This window comes from Carettochelys insculpta, chromosome 1 (genome assembly GCF_033958435.1).
Source record: "Carettochelys insculpta isolate YL-2023 chromosome 1, ASM3395843v1, whole genome shotgun sequence".
Taxonomy (NCBI): Eukaryota; Metazoa; Chordata; order Testudines; family Carettochelyidae; genus Carettochelys; species Carettochelys insculpta.
In genome coordinates, this window is record NC_134137.1 from 5385967 (window position 1) to 5406015 (window position 20049).

At 47.4% G+C, this 20049-nt stretch overlaps 1 protein-coding gene and 1 pseudogene across 1 annotated transcript; both read right to left on the reverse strand.

Annotated features, from left to right (window-relative positions):
* Positions 1–1049: 1049 nt before the first annotated feature.
* On the reverse strand, positions 1050–12350 carry LOC142007602 (olfactory receptor 52B2-like; annotated as a pseudogene).
* A 4774-nt stretch (positions 12351–17124) lies between these two features.
* LOC142007603 (olfactory receptor 52B2-like) lies at positions 17125–18090 on the reverse strand. The gene has a single exon (XM_074984291.1). It carries the CDS (start codon positions 18088–18090, stop codon positions 17125–17127), a length of 966 nt encoding a protein of 321 aa, XP_074840392.1.
* Positions 18091–20049: the final 1959 nt, after the last annotated feature.

Below are 20049 nucleotides of genomic sequence, written 5' to 3' on the forward strand. Positions count from 1 at the left end.
TGGCTTGGGGGAGGGGTGAATTTGGGTGGGGCCCCTCCCTACCAGGGCTCCACAGGGGTGGCTGCATAATTGGGCGTGGGCTGTAAGGGTGTGGTCTCTGCCCCATCCCTGCAGTCACTGCCTCCTTCCCCACCTCCCCCACCCACACACCCAGCTGCCACTGGGGCCCTCCCCAGTTGGGCCCCACCCAAACCAACTGCCCCTTCCTCCTCCTCCCCGCCCCGCTCTTGTGGGGCTGTACAGCAGGTGCTGTGGGCCCACCCTCAGGCACCCGTGGGCACACTCCTCCCTCTAACCCCCCCCTCCTTTGGCTGGTTCTTCCCCCTTCCTTTTTTGCCCCCCCCTTTTTGGGCCCATGCCCCTCCCCTTTATTTTCTGTTAGGTGCCTGAGCCCCTCCCCTTCCACTCACTCACCCCCCCCTTACATATATTGTACCCCCCACACACATCCCAGTGCCGTCGCAGGAGCCGTTTACCATCTTGTGCTGGGAGTTGTGGCTTCTTGCACCTCCCTTTCCTCCCTCTCTCCTCCTGCCCCACCCCCACCTGGCCAGGTCCTCAGCCTGGCCGGTGGGGGAGAAGTAGGCATCCGCTTCCTCCGTCCCTTCTCCTCCCCTCCCCCAATCTCTCTTAAAGTTCCCCACCCCAATAAAATTCCCTCACCCTTGCACCCCTCATCGTGGCCTCTACAGCCACTGGGGGGTCATCTGCTGATGCCCCCTCCCTCCTCCCTCCACTGGCACCCCCTCCACCCCCGAAATGGCAGCCTCCTTGTCCAGGACTGTGGGGGTCACTGCTTTATTATTGGCCCAGGGCACGGGCTCAGGCTATGGAGCTCCTGCCACCCCCGCCGCGGCGTCCTCCAGCGACCCCACCCCGAACCCAACCCCCCAAAAGGGTAGGAAGGGCCAGGGGAAAAAGAAAGGCAAGAACCCCACCCGGAAGGCCAAACTTCCCGTGGCGGAGACTCTCACCCCAGCTGCTGCAACATCTGGAGCAGCTGCCCCTTCTCCCTGCCCCCCTGTTCCCACCACAGCGCCTGGGGGTTCCTATTCTTTGGCCGCCAGGTCGTCTGCCCAGGCTGCAGCCGCCGCCTCGCACCCTGCTTCTTCCACCTCCACCAGGACTACCACCCCCGACGGTTGTGGCCCCTTCCCTGCGCTCAGCAGGAAGCACAGAGTCCGATGCCACCTGGTGGCTGCCTCACCCCATGTGGAAACCTACGTGCGGGCGTTGGCACGGGTGGTGGGGCCCACGGCCATGGTGGAGGCCTCCTGGATGTTTGGGAAGATCGTCTTCTTCCTGGCTTCAGAGGCCGCCGCCCAGGAGGCGGTGGAGAGGGGCTTGGCGGTAGGGGGCATGCCGTCCGGCGAGGATCCTCCCCAGCCCTCCAAATGGCGCCAATCATCTTTGCCTCATTAAATGCCAGGGGCTGCGGGTCGGGTCTCCGCAGGTGCCGAGTGCTCTCCTTCCTCTGGGAGGGGGGGTACTCGGTCACCTTCTTGCAGGAGACCCACACTACTCTGGCTGCCAAAGCCAGTTGGCGGCTGAAGTGGGGAGACGGGGTCCATCTTAGTCACCTCTAGGCCCGCCGGGCCGGGATGGCGACCCTGTTCTCCCCAGACCTGCAGCCCAGTGTTGTAGCTAAATTTGCCCCCATCACATTGTATGTGTAAGTGGGGTTATTTTTCCCAATGTGCATTACCTTACACTTACCCACATTAAATTTCATTTGCCATTTTGCTTCCCAATCACTCAGTTTGCTGAGATCTTTTTGAAGTTCTTCACAGTCTGCTTTGGTTTTGACTATCCTGAACAGTTTGGCGTCATCTGCAAACTTTGCCACCTCACTGCTCACCCCTTCCTCTAGATCATTGTTGAATAAGTTGAACAGGATTGGTCCCAGGACTGACCTTTGGGGAATGCCACTAGTTACCCCTTCCATTGTGAAAATTTACCATTTATTCCAACCCTTTGTTTCCTGTCTTTTAACCAGTTCCCAATCCATGAAAGGATCTTTCCTCCTATCCCATGACAACCTAATTTACATAAGAGCCTTCGGTGAGGGACCGTGTCAAAGGCTTTCTGGAAATCTAAGTGTATTATGTCTACTGGATCCCCCCATTTGCATGCTTGTTAACCCCTTCAAAGAACTTTAATAGAGTAGTAAGACACGACTTCCCTTTTCAGAAACCATGTTGACTTTTGCTAACAAATCATGTTCGTCTACGTGTCTGACAATTTTATTCTTTACTATTGTTTCAACTAATTTGCCCGGTACTGATGTTAGACTTACTGATCTATAATTGCTAGGGTCTCCTTTACAGCCCTTTTTAAATATTGGTGTTATATTAGCTGTCTTCCAATCATTGGGTACTGAAGCAGATTTAAAGGATAGATTACAAACAACTGTTAATGGTTCCACAATTTCACATTTGAGTTCTTTCAGAACCCTTGTGTGAATACCATCTGGTCCTGGAGACTTGTGACTGTTTAGCTTATCAATTAGTCCCAAAACCTCCTCTAATGACACTTCAATTTGGCACAGTTCCTCAGATTCATCACTTCTAAAGGACGGCTCAGATTTGGGAATCTCTCTAACATCCTCAGCCATGAAGAGTGAAGCAAAGAAATCATTTAGTTTTTCCGCAATAGCATTATCTTCCTTGATTGCTCCTTTTATGTCTCTATCGTCCAGGGGCCCCACTGCTTTTTTAGCAGGCTTCCTGCTTCTAATGTACTTAAAAAACTTTTTACTATTGTTTTTTGAATTTATTGTTAACTGTTCCTCAAAATCTTTTTTGGCTTTTCTTATGACATTTTTACATTTAATTCAGCAGTGTTTATATTCCTTTCTATTTTGATCATTAGGATTTGACTTCCACTTTTTGAAAGATGCCTTTTTATCTCTCACTGCCTCTTTTCCATAGTTGTTAAGTCATTGTGGCTCTTTTTTTATGTCTCTTCCTGTGTTTTTTAATTTGAGGTATACATTTACGTTGGGCCTCTAAAATGGTATCTTTGAAAAGTTTCCACGCAGCTTGCAGGGATTTTACTCTACCTTTTAATTTCTGCTTAACTAACCTCCTCATTATTGTGTAATTCCCCTTTTTGAAATTAAATACCAGAGTGTTGGGCTGTTGCGGTGTTCTTCCCAACACAGGAATATTAAATGTTATTATGTTATGGTCACTATTTCCAAGCGGTCCTGTAATAGTTACCTCTTGGACCAGATCCTGTGTTCCACTCGGTACTAAGTCAAGAATTGCCTCTCCCCTTGTGGGTTCCTGTAGCAGCTGCTCCAAGAAGCAGTCATTTAAGGCATCAAGAAATTTTCTCTCTGAATCCCTTCCTAAGGTGACATGTACCCAGTCAATATGGGGATAATTGAAATCCCCCATTATTAGTGAGTTTTTTATTTTGATAGCCTCTCTTATCTCCCTTAGCATTTCATCATCACTATCACTGCCCTGGTCAGGTGGTTGATAATATATCCCTAGTGCTATATTCCCATGAGAGGAAGGAATTACTATCCAGAGTGATTCTATGGCATTTTGATTCATTTAGGATTTGTATTTCATTTGATTCTATATTATCTTTCACATGCAGTACCACTCCGCCACCCGCTCGACCCATTCTGTCTTTCCGATATATTTTATATCCCGGTATGATAGTTGTAGCCCCACCTAGGGTTCAGGCGGTTTCCGGGAGGAGCCTGATAAGGAAGAGGCCTGTACCTTACAATCGGGGTTTCCAATGAATAAAATTGCACCCACCAAGAAAACCACGACTCCCTGAGGGGTTTCTAGGTCCCAATAATTATTTTAAAACAGTCCAGGCATTATGTTGCGTTGTACTCATTGACCCGTTACCCTTTTGTTTGATAATAAATTCTGATACTTTAAAGATGACAACTGTATTGTTTATTAAGTGAATAAACTACTTAAGATAATAAGCAAGCTTACAGCTATTGGTTGGCTATTACTACAAATATAGTTGGTTTCTCAGTTATTGAGTTTTACTTTCTATATTACTAAACAAGTTCTATGGTTACCAACTTACACTATTAGTATTACTAAACCCTTTCTGTGACTGTGAACTGAAACTTAGCACTCTATTAAATATATACTTATAACCTTATACTTACTAGTCCTATGCTAATTAGCAGAAACATCACACGTTGCAATGGATTCGGTTACGAGGCCTGAGTTGTGCCTGGAGTTCCAGGGGAGGTGGTCAGACAGGTGATCAGTCTGCTTGACCGGCGCTTGGGGATACGTGCGCTGCTACCTCCTCAAGCACCGATTGGGCGGGGTCTTTTATACACTTCCGAACCTCCCCCTCCCCTCATGAAAGTGGGGTGATTTTGATTGGCCAATGAGGGAAATAATTTAGGTGACGTGCTGGGTTGCTACCTAAGTTTGCTTTCCAAAGGTTGAAGCCTGAGATTTAGGCATGAGATTTTGACGCGAAGAACTTTGGTATTCTGCCTGAAAACAGGATGTGGTTTGAGGCCTAGACAGAGTGTGTGGCAATGCCTACCTCGCGAGCATGGCCAGGCCAAACACAGACACTTGTTTAACGATAGCATCCCCCCTGATTGTCCTTATTCCACCAGGTTTCCGTGATGCCTATTATGTCAATTTCCTCCTTTGATATGAGGTACTCTAGTTCACCCATCTTATTAGACAGACTTGTAGCATTTGTGTAAAAGCACTTTAAAAAACTACCACTATTCATATGCCTGCCCTTCCCTGACAAACTGGATTCTTTTACATGTGATTTTTTCTCATCTGATCTGGCCCGTACTCCATCATCTCTCTTCTTCTCTTTCTGACTGAATTCTAGAGAATCTCTATCCATGGAGTCTCGCCTAAGAGAGGTCTCCATCTGATCCACGTGCTTCTCCGCACCAATCGGCTTCCCCCCATCTCTTAGTTTAAACACTGCTCTACAACCTTTTTAATGTTTAATGCCAGCATCTCTTAAACTTATCAGAGAGACAGTTAATTTGGGATGTGGTGTAGATCTTTATAATATTCAGTAGTGGGGAGAAAATGAAAAGAGAAATGTTGTTTACTTGTTGACACAACACAAAACTAGGGGTTACATCGTGTAAACAATACGCAGCAGATTTAATACAAAAAGAGGATTTTTTTTTCTTCCAGTCAGAGCTTCACCTGTAGAATTCATTGCCAACAAACACTGTGAAGGAGAGAAGTATATAACTATGTTGAAAGAAGAACTAGGTGTGTGTATAACTGGGATGAAAAAAGAATAAGGTGACTTGATGGAGAAAAGGTGCCAGAATTACTATGAGTAAAATGATCAGGGACGCAACTCCATTCTACCAGGGTCTTTAAAAAGAAAGAAAAGGAAAACAAGGTGAATGCCAGAAGACAGGAGGAGAAGAGAGGGTGTGGATCACTTCATAGCTGTCCTGCTCTGTTCCTGATACTGACTAGATGAAGCATTGCACTGACCCAGCAAAAGCTGTTGTCTGCTCACTGGAGACATTTCTTATCAACAACTGGCAGCAGGGAAGGTGGGAATAAAGGGGAGAGAGACTCCTCCACCATTTCTGTGACATTAGTAGAAGATTAAACAATCCTCCGGGTCCCAGAAGGAATCAGCACATTATCCTCAGTTGCAAAACATTCTCAAGCTAAAACACAGGAAGTGCGCAGAGCCATTGCTGTTCTCCTCTCCCATGGCTGGGGGGAGTGTAGCCCATGTGCAAATGAGCCCCTCACCTGCTGCACCAGACCACATCTCTCCCAGCCGTTCACCCACAGAGCCCCCTGTGCAGAGAAGAGAGTGAGATCAGCCTTGGTCAGCTAGGCCCATCCATGCAAAATGGGCCATCAGGCAGCCACAAGCCAGGGCTGTGGGACACAGGCCATGACTACAGAACAGCAGGCTAAGGCTGACAGTCAGTGACCCTGAGAAATGCTCAGGACTCTGCATATTGCTGTGGATGGTGCTTTAGGGAAAAATGAGTTATTTGGCTCGGGGGTAAGCGGATGGAATTCTGGGTCCTGTGTCATGAGGGAAGTCACATGGTGGTCCCTTTGGTCTTTAAACGCTGTGAATCTTTTCCTGTGGGGTGGGTGTTACGTGGGGTGCTCTGGTGGGACCCCCCGAGAGAGGAGTTAACCCTCGAGTTAATGACTAACGGGGGAGGGGTGTTTGTTAATGACAAAAGTCCATTACATCTGAGGCTTTACTGTATTCACCACAGCACCTCCCCCGCGCATGGTTCCCCCAGCCCCGCCAAATGAATGATGGTGGCCCACCAGAGCTGCTGAACCTCCCACGAGTATGGGGCAAGTGCGTAAGTTCTGCCTGCCCATGTACAAGCCTCACCCACGGTGGGAGGAGCAAGTGGTGGTTCCAGAGGCAGTGGTGGTCCCAGGCATGGCAGGAGTCCCAGCTGTTGTGGTAGATCCTGCCACGGTAGCAGACCTGGCTGCAGTGGAAACCCTGACTGCCCCTCCAGCCCCAACGGAGGACCCAGACGCTCCGGCGGCCCCAGCTGCAGTGGCAATCCCAGCTGCTCTGCTGCCCCAGACGCTCTGGGGGATCAAGTGGTAGTGGCGGCTCTTATAAGTCACCTGCATTTACAGTACAGTATTTTCTTGGGGTAGCGGGGGCTGGCGGATGTCCATTGTTTCCAAAGTCTGAAAAAAACGAGTGTTTACTGTATTGGATTGACAGCAAACTGCTTTGAGATGGAGCCATAGCTCAGGCGCAGGCTTGTTGCCTTCCACGTTATCCCACACCAGAGCAAAAGGAACTTCTATATCATCCCCATGGCTAAAAGACATTCAAACAAGCATTGTCCTCAGCCTCTCCTGTTCCCTTGCCCTGCGCTGAAGAGCTCTCCTGATACAGGTGAGTGGTTATGAAAACTAATGTCATCCAGTGAAGGGTTCTTCCAAATCCAAAGGATCGGCCACATGCCCAGTTCCATTTATCACTTGAATCTTACTCCAAAACCACAGTTGCCAATCTGTGAGTATCTAAATCTAGAAGTTTATTAACAAAAAGAAAGGGGATAAAGTGAGAATTACATTTGGTTAAATTAACCAAACACATACAGCCATTGCCAACTTTTTGGTTCAGGCTTATAGCAGAGATGGAATAAACCGCAGGCTTAAGTCACGTCTTTGGAATACACTTCTGGCTTGGATGGATTATTCAGTCCTTGATTTAGAGCTTTAGTTTGTCACAGAGTTCCACCAAAGATAAAATGGAAAGGCTTCCGTGGCCTTTTGTATCTTCTGCCATTCAACGAGAACCCCATGGTTCTTGTGGAAAAGTATCGCAACAAGATGGAGTTTGGTGTCACATGGGCAAGTCAAATGTCCATTCCCAACTCAGTTCTTCACAAGTAGCAGCCATTGCTCCTATGCTAGTCTGCAGTACACTGGAAGGCTCATCAGATGTGGACTGGCCCCTCCCAGTGCAACTTCCTTTCTCCCTTGGCTGACCAAATGCTTCATAGGTGCTACTCAAAATCAAGCACATTGACATACAAGTGTATAGCCAAATCTCAGAACTTCATATACAAAAATGATACCTGTATACACATGGCATAATCGTAACCACCAGCTCTTTACAGACCCCTCACTTGACCTATTCTATATAGGATGTGTCACAACTATGTAACAGTGCTCTGTGTGTTCCCATGTCAGTCCAGCAGCATCACAGTGGGAAGGCGGGTCTCTGCTGACCCAGCCATGATCCTGAGGAGGATCTTGAGATTAGGGAGCCCCTGAGGGAGCAGTCACAGCTACCCCCTGTTGTGGTTCTGGACTGTGGGGAGGAGTGTTCCCTGAGGAGGCACTATGGTTACAATGAGTGTTCACTTTTCCAATGAAGGGGGAAAAAACTCACTCCAAGTGGCACAGCTAATACTTGTTAAAACAACCATGGCTATGCCATAGAAGAGGTTAGCTGTGATAATTTGGCAGGCCAGTCGGGATATGGCCATGTATTCACAGTAGGTGTGCGGCAGGAGGCTGGTTCTGCAGAACTTCAGCCGAGTTACGAGAAAGACAACAGGGAAAATAAGACAGAAACTTCTTGTGACAACTGCCAGTCCTATCTTCCCTACCACGGGCTTGGTTAACACGGTGGTGTATCTCAGGGGGTCACAGATGGCGACGTATCAATCAAATGCCATGGCCACCAGGATGGCCGACTCGGCAATAACACTGACATGGATGAAGAACATCTGGGTCAGGCAGGAAGCAAAAGAAATTTCCCCAGCTCTGAACCAGAATAGAGCCAGCATCTTGGGCACTGTCATGGTCGATAACAGCAGGTCATCTGTGGCCAGCATGGAGAGGAATAAGTACATGGGCTCATGGAGTCTTTGTTCTGTTATTATGATGAAGAGCAGGAGGGAGTTCCCGAAAAGTGCTGCAACATATATCAAACAGAAGGGGATGGAGAGCCAAACACAAGACTCTTCTGCACCAGGAATGCCAGTCAGGATGAAGCTTACAGGGACAAAGAACGTCTGATTGTGAGCTGTTGTCGTGTACCATCCTTTGGAGCTTCTATTCAGTTTTCTGGAAGAAAAAGCACATGAGAAAAACAGCGAGAATTGGAGATTCAGCGACAGCTCAGATGGTTATGGTGAAAGAATCAGAAACATCATCATCACTTCCTTGCCTGACAGACACTTGTTGGGTTGGACCTTCAATCTAGAAACATTCTCCTGCTATGGAACATCTCCAGTCCCCCGGAAGAAAGATGAGTTGAAAGGTCCTGTCCTGGGTTAAGCAGGACAAGCCCTCCTGGTGGTGCTGTCCACAGCAGAATCTCACCTCTTCACTTTTCCTTCATTCACTCTTAGGGCTCGAGCTGTGACTCTTTGAGCAAGTTAAAGCAGACAAGTATCAGAGAGGTAGCAGTGTAAGTCTGTAGCTTCAACAACAAGACGTTTTGTGGCACCTTATAGAGCAACAGATATTTTGGAGCATAAGCTTTCATAGGCAAAGACCAGCTTCATTAGATGCATGAGTGGGGGCATGTTTTCAGAGGGGTATTTAAAGAGCCGAGTCCCAGAAAAAGGGAGGACCAGAGCTGACAAGGTCTATTCAGCAAGGTGGAAATGGCCCATTATCAATAGTAGGTATCAAAAGAAGAAAAAACAAGTCAGATCAGACAGGGGGATATGAGCCATTGTCAGAGTCTAATGGGGAGATATTACCACCCAGAGCAGAGAAACTGCCTTTGTAAGCTGTGAGCCACTCCCAGTCTCTGTTTAATCTTTGGTTAATAGAGTCAAATTTGCAAATAAATTGCAACTCAGAGATTTCTCTCCCCATTTGATTTCTGAAATTTCTTTGTTTCAGGACTGCCACCCTTAAATCTGCTACTGGGTGTCCAGGGACATTGAAGTGTTCCCCCAAGGGCTACTGTACATTACCGTTCCTGATGTCTGATTCATCTCCATTTATTCTGGCGCTCCCTTTTTCTGGGACCCCACTCTTTAAATACCCCTCTGAACCCCTCCCCCAACTCATGCATCTGACGAAGCGGGTGTTTGCCCACAAAAGCTTCTGCTACAAAATATCTGTTAGTCTATCAGGTGCCATAAGACTTCTTGTTGTTCTTAAAGCAGACAAAGGTTCTTCATGCCCTTGCTTTGATCTCACACTTACTACTATTACTCAATTGTAAAAAAAAAAAGAGAAGCAGGTAGTCAGCTGGGTTCCCACAGCAGGGGCTTCCAGCGATGCTCCATGCCCCAGTCAGCTTCCAATACTGGGGCTGGTGTGGATCCCACAGCTGAGGCTGCCAAGGTGCTGGTACTCTGTACAGGCATGTACCAGCACTAAAAGCACTGCTTACTACGGTGGATACTGTAGTCTCACCAGCGTTGCTCAGGTTCTTAAGTCAATGTATGTTTAAAAGTAAAAGGAAAATGTACTTGCTTTATTTAAATTAAAGTACTTTAAAAACAATGTTTCATTTTTGGAAATTAATTTTTATTTTGGATTTCTTAAGAAGGGGATTGTTAACATTTTTCTGTTTAATATTTTTTAATGTGGAAATTCCATCAAGGGTATTTTTTTCTTCATTCCTATAAACTCTTATCATTTGCTGTGTTTTAACAAAACTGGCTTAGAGTCAGTTTGGTTTCCAATAATATTTCCTTGTTGTTTGCAAACCTTAAGCAATGATTTTGCTGTGCCAACACAGAGCACAACTGCAAATTTCTTCCGATATCTCTTTTCTGTAAGGTTTATAGAGAAGCAATCCTGTTCCATGTTCATCTTATTTTCCCTTTTTTTTTTAAATTTGGCTCATCTTGGTTCTAGCTCTTTCAACATTTGCTTAGTTATGTCAATTTTAAGGTCTGATTTGGTGATTCTCTCTCTTTTCTGTTTGGTTTTGAGATACAATCCCCTTCCAGGCATCTCCGGTTTCCCTAGCACAGCCAAACCCTTATGTTGCTTTAAGATATAGAGGTAGCAGTATACAGGTTGAATTTCTCTAGTCTAGCACTGTTGGGACCTGACCAGTGCCAGACAACAGGAGGTCAATATTGCCTACCACATAACCAAGGCTTCCACTGCTTACTGGGCTCTTAGAAGACTTTTAGGGGTAAACTACAGCGAAATAACAACCCAGAACATTGAGAACCAGGACAAGGGGCATAAACTAACTTTATGGGACTATGGGAAGCTTGGCTAGACCCATGAACCATGGTCATCCAGATACCTAACATTATGCCAGATTACAGAGTTTGCCACACAAGAGAGTTCCAGATTACAGAGGTTCAACCTGTACCAAATGTGGTAGTCCTGGCTCTTACCATGTCTGAGGAGTTTTTGATCAAACAAACAAACTCTCTAAGATATATACAGGAAAAGCTTTTCAGTCCATCACTTTAATATCCGGAAAATTTGGTTAACCTGCATTTGCCATAGATGGCAATACAATTCCCCCTTCAAGTAAGCGGGAAAATGTTGACAGCTATCCAGCATCATTTTGCAGTGTCTGCGAAAGACATTTGTTTGATGACCCTGAGGCAGGAGAGGAGCAGTCAAGTTCAACAATAGTGTTAAAAGGTGGAGTGTTAAGTGCGGTTATTTCATTTCTCAAACACTTTTTGAGCTGGATGAAATAGCTTGAGTACCTGGCATATTCATAAACCGGAAGCCCCCATTCCCCAGGCGTGCCGGAGAGCAAAGCTTTCACTGTATGAGATAAGCGTAGAGCAGTGGATTTTTTCAGGAGTTGTCCGATGCTCCTGTGGGTCAGTCTGAGATGTGGTCCGTTCTGCACTATACCCTCTATGGGGATAAGTACACTCTCATGGGAGACAAAAATTCACCCCCTTGACAATGCTGATACATGAGCCCTACCCCACAGTTCTAGCTACCTCATGTCAGAATTACAGCTCCTGTAGTGGGAGTGCAGGTCACAATGCAGCCCCCATAATCAGCTGCTTCTGGGCAGTTTGGACATTCATAGCTCTACTCCCTGAAACTGAGTTATTTCTGACAAGCAGCCCTCAGCTTCTTATGGGTATAAGGGAAGTTTCCCTGAGTGGAGCCGGGGATTTGCGGTGAGGATGTGACAAGACTGGAGGAGACTTCAAATGAGGTTTCCTTTGAATCGTCCTGTTCACCAACAACAGCCCAGCCCAGATCCACAGAGTTCAACAGCCAGAGCCCCAGTGACGTGTGCAGGTGGGGGTCAGTGTAACCCGGCGCCCTTGTCCTGACACGGCCCCTCAGCGCAGGGCCGGGGGCATTGGCTCAGTGCCAGGGGCTGCCGTCCTGCCCCTGCAGTCAGAGTGAGGCAGCCCCAGTCTAGCTCACCCCCTTCCAACACTGACTCGGTGTCAGGTGTGTGCGGCCGCCCCGGACAGATTCATTCCCTGCCAAGGACTCACCAGGCTCCTGCTCCAGCTGGGGATGAGCAATCGCTGCCTGGGACTCAGCCGGGAGCTGCAGGTGGTGGGGAATCCGCACTGAGCGGGGCTGAGGTTCAGGGATGTTTATACAGCTGCCCTGGGACTCCCAGGTGGGCTCAGAGCCAGCAGGGAGCCCCAGGGACCTGGCCTGTGGGTCTGGCTCAAGTGGGGAAGAGCAGCCGAGAATTAACCCGTGCCTCTTCTTGGTTGCATCTGAGCCTTCCTCCTTTTGTGGTTCATTTAGAAAGTTTGTTGTGACATGAGGCCTCCGGCAAAAAGTTCCCTGTTCTCTGACATCTGCCGGTAGGTCCAACAAACTCCCTACCCCATACAAGTCTGATGGAAACTTCACCCATACAGAGTAGCATGTCAGGTGCATGCCAACAGCTCGTAACTCATCAGGATTCATGACCAAATAACAGTTAAGCAAGAAGATGCAAATATTGTCTGTGTTATTTATGACCTGGAAGTTGGCCAGCAGGACACAGTGTGTGTGTTGGTGATGTCCATTCCAAGTGGGTGTTCCCACCACATTCTGGTCTAGACAGTACTTGGTCCTGACATGAGGGCAGAGGGCTGGACTCGATGACCTCTTAAGGTCCCTTCCAGTCCTAGCATTCTGTGATTCTATGAGTCTATGATTAGCTTCTATGATGAGGTAATTGGCTCTGTGCACATGAGGAAGTCAATGGGTGTGATATACGTTGACTTTAGCAAAGCTTTTGATACAGTTTCCCACAATATTCTTGCCCATAAATATGGATTGGATCCATGGACTATAAGATGGATAGGAAGCTGGCAAACGGTCAGCTCCAATGGGTAGTGATCAATGGCTCAATGTCTGGATGGTGGTCAGTTTCAAGTGGAGTGCCCCAAGGCTCAGTTGTAGGGCCAATTTTGTTTAACATCTTTAGTAATGACCTGGATGGGGGACTGGATTGCACCCTCAGCAAAGTTGCAGCTGACAGTAAGTAAGGGGGAAAGGTAGATATGTTGAGGGGTAGGGATAGCTTCCAGAGTGACCTAGATAAATTGGAGAATTGGGCGGAAAGAAATATGATGACGTTCAACAAGGACAACGGCAGAGTCCTGCACTTGGGATACAAGAATCCCAAGCTTTGTTGCAAGCTGGGGACTCACTGGCTAAGTGCAGTATAAGAGGTCCTGGAGATTACAGTGGGTGACAGCCTGGGTATGAGTCAGCAGTGTGCCCTTGTAGCCCAAAAGGCTCATGGCTTATTGGGGTATATTAGGAGAAGCATTTCCAGCATATCTAGAAAGGTTATTATTCTCCTCTACTTGGCACTGGTGAGTCCACATCCGGAGTGTTGCATCCAGTGCTGGGGCCCCCAGTATAGAAAGGATGTGGACGTATTGGAGCAGGTTCAGCGGAGAGCAGCAAAAATGATTATGGATCTGGAACATACAACCTTTAAGGTGAGGCTGAGGGATTTGGGGTTATTTCGTTTGCAAATGAGAAGACTGAGGAGCAGTTTGATAGCAGCCGTCAGTTTCCTGAAGGGGGACTCTAAAAAGGATGGAGAGAGGCTGTTCTCAGCGATGGCAGACGGCAGAACAAGAAGCAATGGTCTGAAGTTACAGAGTGGGAAGTGTAGATTGGATATTAGGCTAAACTATTTCTCCAGGAGGGTGGTGAGGCACTGGAATGCTTTACATAGAGAGCTGGTGGAATCTTCATCCCTAAAAGTTTTTAAATCCCAGGTTGACAAAGTCCTGGCTGGAATGATTTAGTGGGAGTTGATCCTGCTTTGTACAGAGGGCTGAACTAGATAACCTCCAAAGGTCCGTTCGAGCCTTAGGACTCTATAGCTGTGTCTACACGTGCACGCTACTTCGAAGTAGCGGCACTAACTTCAAAATAGCGCCCGTCGCGGCTACACGCATCGGGAGCTATTTCGAAGTTAACTTCAACGTTAGGCGGCGAGACGTCGAAGTCGCTAACCTCATGAGGGGATCGGAATAGCGCCCTACTTCGACGTTCAACGTCGAAGTAGGGACCGTGTAGACGATCCGCGTCCCGCAACGTCGAAATTGCTGGGTCCTCCATGGCGGCCATCAGCTGGGGGGTTGAGAGATGCTCTCTCTCCAGCCCCTGCGGGGCTCTATGGTCACCGTGGGCAGCAGCCCTTAGCCCAGGGCTTCTGGCTGCTTCTGCGGCAGCTGGGGATCCATGCTGCAGGCACAGGGTCTGCAACCAGTTGTCAGCTCCGTGTATCTTGTGTTGTTTAGTGCAACTGTGTCTGGGAGGGGCCCTTTAAGGGAGCGGCTTGCTGTTGAGTCCTCCCTGTGACCCTGTCTGCAGCTGTGCCTGGCACCCTTATTTCGATGTGTGCTACTTTGGCGTGTAGACGTACCCTCGCAGATCCTATTTCAATGTGGTGCCGCGCAATGTCGAAGTTGAACATCGACGTTGCCAGCCCTGGAGGACGTGTAGACGTTATTCATTGAAATAGCCTATTTCGATGTTGCTACATCGAAATAAACTATTTCGATATTGGCTTCACGTGTAGACGTAGCCTATGAGTCCCTCACCCTCTGAACAAGACAACCACACTCCGAAACTCTTGCTCAGGAAGTCACCTGCACTAAACCACCTGTGGAAGGAAGAGAGCGGGACCAGCAGGGGGAAGCTGGACCCACCTATGCCCGGCAAAGGAAATGTCATCTTATCTTAGATTTGGATGGTACCTGGAGAGATCAGCAAGTCCAGTCCCCTGCCCTCACAGCAGGAGCTATCACCATTCCTCCAAGATGTTGTTTTTTGTCATTATAAGTCTAACCTGCCCCAGACCCTTGAAAGTCCCTCTCAAGGGCTGAGTTTATAACCCTCCATTTATGAGCCCAATGTTCTAACCACTGAGGTTTTCCCTCCCCCAGTGACTCCAAGGCAGAGGCCATGGCTGTGGAACAGAGGGATGAGATACATTTTGGAGATGACACAGTCAGTCCAGGTGACACAGCAGGTGGGTAGTAGAAACAATCCATAACCCCTCCATCCTGGCATGCTGTGCTGTGCACTTTCCCTGGGACCATGACATGTCTATTGGCTGTTGCTTTGAAAACAACTTGCTCAAGATAGTAAAGAACAAAGCAGACCATGAAGATGTCAGAAAACTAAGTGGTTGGGCTACAAACCTGCAACTGAATTTTAATGTTGATAAATATAAAATAAAAATCCCAATTATACATGCAAAGTGATGTATAATTTAGCTACAATTAGTGATGACTCATTTAGCTACAACTACTCGAGAGAAATATTGAAATCGTTCTGGATAGTTCTCTGAAAACACCCACTCAGTGTCTTGCAGCAGTCAAACAAGCAATGAGAATGTTAGGAACCATGAAAAAGGGGACGGAAAATAAGACAGATATCTCATTGCCTCTATTTAAACCCTGGGTACATCCCTCTTGAATACTTCATGTGGATGTAGTCACCTCCTCTCACAAAAAAGGTGGATTGGCATTGGGAAAGGTTCAGAAAAGTGCAACAAAAATGATGAGGCGTTTGGAACAGCTGTTATATGAGGAAGGATTAAAAAGACTGAGTGTTTTCAGCTCCGGAAAAAGGATACAAAGGGGGGCTATGATAGAGGTTTATAAAATCATCACAGGTGTGGAGAACGTGAATAAGGAAAAGCCATTTACTTGTTGCCATAAGATAAGAACTAGGGATCACCAAGACTGGGTCTACATGTGCCCCTTCCTTTCAAATAGGGTATGTTAATGAGCGGGTTCAAAAGATGCTAATGAGGCTCTGCAATGAATATGCAACACTTCATTAGCATAATGGCGGCCGCGGCAATTCCAAAGTGCAGCTTTTCGAATTGTGCACCACCTGTGGAGACAGGACCTTCCGAAAGGACCCCCCCCAGTTTTTCAAAGCCCTCCTTCCTATCTGGTGATCAGAAGAAGGGCTTTTGAAAACTGGGGGGGGTCCTTTCAGAAGGTCCCGTCTCCTCGGGCTGCACGTGATTTAAAAAGCCACACTTGTGAATCACCGGAGGCACCATTATGCTAAGGAGGTGCTGCATATTCATTGCAGTGCCTTATTAGCATCTTTCAAACCCGATCTTTAACATGCCCCTTTCGAAAGGAAGGGGCACGTGTAGACCCAGAGCAAATGAAATTAATAGGTAGCAAGCTTCAGACTAACAAAAGGAACTTTTTTTTCACGCAGCACACGGATGGCCTGTGGAACTCTGCCAGAGGATGTCGTAAAGATTAGGAATTTGAAAGGTTTCAAATTTATGGTGGGTAGGTCCGTCAATGGCTATTAGCCAGGAGGGGTGGGAATGGTGTCCCTGGCCTCTGCTTGTCAGAGGCTGGAAATGGATGACAGGAGGAGGATCGCTTTGATGAGTACCTGTGCTGTTCACTCCCTCTGGGACATCTATGGGCCACTGTCGGAAGAGAGGATACTGGGCTAGATGGATCTTTGGTCTGACCCAGCATGGCTGTTCTTATGTTCTTAGGCTTTGTGTTGCCATAAAACAATCCAGTTCCGATGCGGCTTGCGCGGAGGAGTGTACGCACTGTGCTCTCTCATATGGTGATGTTTATCTTTCTTCTTTCTTGTTTCGTAGTTTCCCTTCAGATTCGAATGCGACTCGCTGGCTCTGGCTGCCTTTTCCGGCAGTGCGCAGAACTTGGGTGGTTATGTCCATTCCCTGACAGTAGTGAGACAAAGCGGGTGAGAAAATATCTTTCTTTGGACCAAATTCTGTTGGAGATTGAGACCAGATTTGCAGGTCCTGCAGTGGAAGTCCATAGTTAGAACACTCCTACATTCAGGCCCACTGAACAGACTGGAGGAGGAGGCGAAGGAGCAACTGCCTTGGGGCCCAGGGATTTACAGGGCCTGGGATTCTTGCTGCTTCCATGTTGGCGCTCAATGTGGCTCTTAGGGCTGCCTGGGGAGGTAGAGGTGCAGCAAGGCGCACTGCAGGAGGGCTAAGAGGTACACCATGGTCAGGAAGGTGCTTAGAGCTAGCTGCTCTTGGCCTTGCACCTTCCATCCTTTGTCCCACCCCTTCTGGGTTTGTGGAGCCGGGCTTCCTACCCTGATGTCAGGGGCCCAGTGTAGCAGTCCACTCCCCTGCCTACATTTCAAATGAAAACTTGGCTTCAGTTTCTAAACTCCAGGGCATTTTCTCTTGCTCGCTTTACTGCAGCATGAGGCTTTTGCTCCAGCATCGATAAAATACCTTCAGCATACATTTCAGGATCTCTTTTGTTGTCACCCCATAAATGATGGGGTTTAACATGGGCGGGATGAGCACATACAGGTTGGCCAATAGGATGAGAATATAACCTGGGATGATGTGCCCAAACCTGTGTGCAAAAGAGGAGAAAAAAGAAGGTGTGTAGAACATCAGTATAACACAGACGTGTGAGCCACAGGTGCGCAGAGCCTTCACCCGGGCGCCCTTGGATGGGAGCTGGAAAATGGCCTTTAGGATCAGCCCGTAAGACACAGCAATGAGCATAGCATCCAAGCCGATTGCTAAAACAGCCATTGCTACACCGTACCAGAGGTTGACGGTGACGTTGTCGCAGGCCAACCGGGATATGGCCATGTACTCACAGTATGTGTGTGGCAGGAGGTTGGTTCTGCAGAACTTCAGTCGCTTCACGAGAAAGACAACAGGGAAAATGAGACAGAAACTTCTTGTGACAACTGCCAGCCCTATCTTCCCAATCACAGGCTTGGTTAGCACAGTGGTGTATCTCAGGGGGTCGCAGATGGCAACGTACCGATCAAACGCCATAGCCACCAGGATGGCCGACTCAGCGATAAAACTGACATGGATGAAAAACATCTGGGTCAGGCAGGCATCAAAAGAAATTTCCCGTGCTCTGAACCAAAATACAGCCAGCATCTTGGGTACTGTCGTGGTGGATAACACAAGGTCATCTGTGGCCAGCATGGAGAGGAAAAGGTACATGGGCTCATGGAGGCTTCGTTCTGTTCCTATGATGAATAGGAGGAGAGAGTTCCCGAAAAGTGCTGCAATGTACATCAGACAGAAGGGGATGGTGATCCAGATGTTAGATTCCTCCGTCCCAGGAAGGCCTGTCAGAATGAAGGTTATAGGGGCATAAAACGTGTGATTGTCGACTGGCATCATGGCTTATGGCTTGGAGCTTCTATTCAGATTCTAGGAACTAACAGAAGAGGACAAAATCAGTGAGAACCTGGTTGTCAGATAAGACTAGAATATATTTACCATCCAAAACTTCCTTGTGTGACAGCTGCCTGTCAGGTGGGACTATAAACTGAGAAACACTCTCCTTATATGGAATAGCTCCATTCCCACAGAGGGAAGATGATGAGTTGTCCATCAGTGTTCCTGCTTGAAAAGGGAGGCCGTGCTGGTGTTGCTATCCACAGCAGAATTTTTGCTCCATATGCTTGCTACTGTCACTCTCAGAATGTGAGAACAGACAAAGACCGTAAATCTATCTAGCTCACTATCCTGTGTTCCAACGGTGGCCAATGCCAGGTGGCCCAGGGGCATGAGCAGAACAATCAATCTTCACTTGATCTATCCCTTATAACCGACTTCCGAGCTTCTGGTGAAGAGTCTAGGGACCATCCCTGCCCATCCTGGCCAATTGTCCTGTGAATTTACCTAGTTCTTTTCTGAACCCTGTTATTGCTTCATCCTTCACAAAATTCTCTGGTGAAGAATTCCACAGGTTGCCTGTACCTTGTGTGAAGAAATACTTCCTTTTGTTTGTTTTAAACTTGCTGCCGATTAATTTCATTGGGGGATAGTTCTTGTCTAAGAGAAAGGAGTAAATACACTTCTAGTTTTCAATTTCTTCACATTAGTCATGATTTCTTAGACCTGTATCATAACCCTACTTCACCGATTCTTTTCTGCAATAAAGATTCCCAGTTGTATTCATCTCTGCATATGGCAATTGTTCCATACCCCAAAAACATTTGCTACGACTGTCTGAACCTTTACCAATTCTAATATGTCTTTTTTGAACATAGAGAACACATCTGCCTCTGAGTGTATCAGGGATTTGTATGGGTAACATGATACTTTCTGAGTCATCAATCATTTTCTGAATGATTCTCAGCACTTTGTTTGCCTTTCTGACCACCGCTCCACACCGAGTGGATGTTTCCAGAGAACTATTCACAATGACCCAAAATCTCTCGCTTCAGTGGTAACAGCTAGTTTAGACCACATCATTTATTTATTTATTTATTTATTTATTTATTTATTTATTAAGATAAAATTGGGATTCAGTTGTTCCAATGCACATGCATTTGTATTTCTTAACCTTGAATTTCACCTTCCACTTTGTTGCCCATTCCCCCAGTTTAGTGACAAGCTTTTGAAGCTCTTCACAGTCTGCTTGGGATTGAACTATCCCCAGCAGTTTTGTAACACCTGCAAATTTTGAGACCTGAATCTTTACCCCTTTCTCCAGGCCTTCTTTTAATCTTGCTTTAACCCTTTATTCCTACCCTCCATTTTTACCTTTTTAACCAGTTACCAACCCATGCGAGGCAGGGTGACCATATTTCTCTATCCTGAATATGGGACGTCTGGTAAAATAAGTCCCATTCAAGTGAGTTCAATGGCAACCAAGCAGAACTATGTATTACAAACTTTAAAATACCATCAAGTTGGCTGAGATCCTGTTCAAAAGAAACACTGCATCCCTGGAGTCCTTTTATTTACCTTCTGGGCTGGCATGGGGACAGATGACACACACATTCTCATGAACCTCTCACACATGGCGTAGAGGTGAGTGATCACCCTGAGCCAGCCCTCCCTGCCCAGTGCTCTTCACCCTCCTTATCTGGCTGGGCCCCTGGGATGGACCCACCTTTCCTGCCATCTGGTCCCAGGTCTTCTCAAGGCAACATGCAGGGGAAGGGGCACACAGAGTCCCTACCCCAGATATCTCTCTGGATTCACACCAGAGCATGGCCAGCAGCAGCCTTTCAGCACTGTGTGGAAGGGAAGGGGTGGGAGCTGCTTCCAACCAAAGCGGGGTGAGGGTGGTAGTAGGGATGACCTGGTGTAGCCAGACAGCCAGCCCCCTCTCAGACCAGCATTGCT